This window comes from Ornithodoros turicata, chromosome 1 (genome assembly GCF_037126465.1).
Source record: "Ornithodoros turicata isolate Travis chromosome 1, ASM3712646v1, whole genome shotgun sequence".
NCBI lineage: Eukaryota > Metazoa > Arthropoda > Arachnida > Ixodida > Argasidae > Ornithodoros > Ornithodoros turicata.
In genome coordinates this window covers 229,268,467-229,270,291 of record NC_088201.1, presented here as the reverse complement: position 1 = coordinate 229,270,291, position 1,825 = coordinate 229,268,467, and the positions used below count along the sequence as shown (strand labels likewise).

At 44.8% G+C, this 1,825-nt stretch overlaps 1 protein-coding gene across 1 annotated transcript in view; it reads right to left on the bottom strand.

Annotated features, from left to right (window-relative positions):
- The window catches only part of LOC135395808 (atlastin-2-like), a 105,780-nt gene extending 104,519 nt beyond the window's left edge, over nt 1-1,261 (bottom strand). Inside the window, exon 1 of the mRNA XM_064626900.1 lies at nt 1,106-1,261. Within this exon, the coding sequence (XP_064482970.1) occupies nt 1,106-1,114 (9 nt within the window). The 5' untranslated portion in view covers nt 1,115-1,261. The remainder of the gene's footprint in view (nt 1-1,105) is intronic.
- Between the last annotated feature and the right edge of the window lie 564 nt (nt 1,262-1,825).

Genomic DNA, 1,825 nt, shown 5'->3' with positions numbered 1-1,825 from the left:
ACTAATAGGCCTTCGTCGCCATGATGAACTTCCAGATTTCTTCTCATTACTGCTCATACTTGCTAAATGTCTACACTACGTTACACGTAGGCATGTCGCACACCACACAGACAGACACCTGTTACATGATCCTCTGTACTGTGATTCTTTTGGTACGGCACCTCAGTCATGTATCGTACTCGCAGAGTTGTGCCTAACTCGTTACAAGTAACTCGTTACTTGGTAACGGCTACTTTTTTGGTAACGAAGTAACGATTCAGTTACTTGTTAAAAAATGGTAATAGTAACGGAATCAGTTACAAAAATTGGTAACTCGTTACTGACGTTACTTGTTCCTTTTCTTCAGCGCGCGGGAGCACATTTGGGGTACTCCGTGTGGCATAATGCGTGGACCTGCGTGACCCACGACCACGTGTGACTCAAAGTATTATTGCAGTCCCTCGCTGGATGTGTTGTTGACGTGCTGAATGCCCTTGTCTTTTCTCTTGTTTCCGTAATCTCCGACCATCACTCCTTCCCAAGAATGGGCACCAATTGTGCTATGGCTACAAAAAAAAAAAAAAAAAAAACGCGTTTCGAATTCTAGCCTTTTCTTGTCTTTGCTAAGCTTCTGAGCGCCCTAAATTATGACGCAGCCCCTCGTCTGGTTTGGGGAACCGTTGGTGATCGGTGGCACGAAAACCGGTGTATTTTCTTGTGTTTTCATAACCTCCGATCACCCTCACTTCGGCAGCAGATGTCTTCACACGAAAGAGAACGAGGATCACCGATGTAAATTTCGAGTATCACCTTCTTGTGAAGTGCAATTTCTCATTAATAATGAGTTGAAGGCAAGTGACGGCATGTTTGTTGGCTCGTTTAACTATGCGGCGGTAACGAAAAAGTAACTCGTTACCTGTGAGTAACGAAAACTCGTTACTTTTGCATGTTGGTAACGAGTAACGTATGTAGTTACTTTTTTCTGAAGTAAAGCGTAACGGTATTTAGTTCCTATTTTTTCGTAACGGGCACAAGTCTGCGTACTCGTATCGATGCATGAATGCATGTATCCATGAAACCTAATGACAACGATTTCTTCTACAGTAAACAGTCATGGGCGACTCACCTCCGCCATTTTGAGCTCTCTGGAAGATGAGAAGACACGCACACGAACTGGGCAGTCGAAGCAGATAACTGCGGAGTGTTAGAGGGCTTTAAGGCCCGCCGTATTGTACCAGTAAGTCTATGGCACCGCCTATACCTTCGTCCCCCTTGCCATATCAGTATTTCGTACTTGCGACAATGATGGTGCCGGCGAGGAAGGGACGGAGTTGCGATAACGTGGTCAGTTCAAGAGCTGCGGTAACTCCGTAAGCATCATCGCAGATACCGTTGCTTCAGCGATTGAAAGCTCTCATTGTTGTCAATTGAAGGTACTGTACCCTTAGGTACATTAGTACAGAGTCTCGACTCGGAGGGGTGCACCGTTTGTGAAGCATGTCTCAGGTGAGAGCAAAGTTTGACTTATTTTTTTTTTATTCCACGTTCAGGTCACCCGTGTGGCATCGTCAGCAAGGTTGTTTGGGTTTAATTCACACTGATTTTATCTCGTGGACTTTTTTTTTATTCTATCCACCCAATTGTATTCGAATGTTCTTCGATTTTATCGAGTAGTGAAACGGTGGCATGAAGGTTGAAAATGACAGCCGTCGAGAAGCCAACTTCGGCGGTATTCGTAGCACGAGCTGTCACTCCTTGGAAGTTGGGCCCAGGAAGTGTTCCTTTTCGCTACCTGTGTTTCATTTGCTTTCTTATTTATTTTATTGCTGTGACTTGCGCCCAGTAG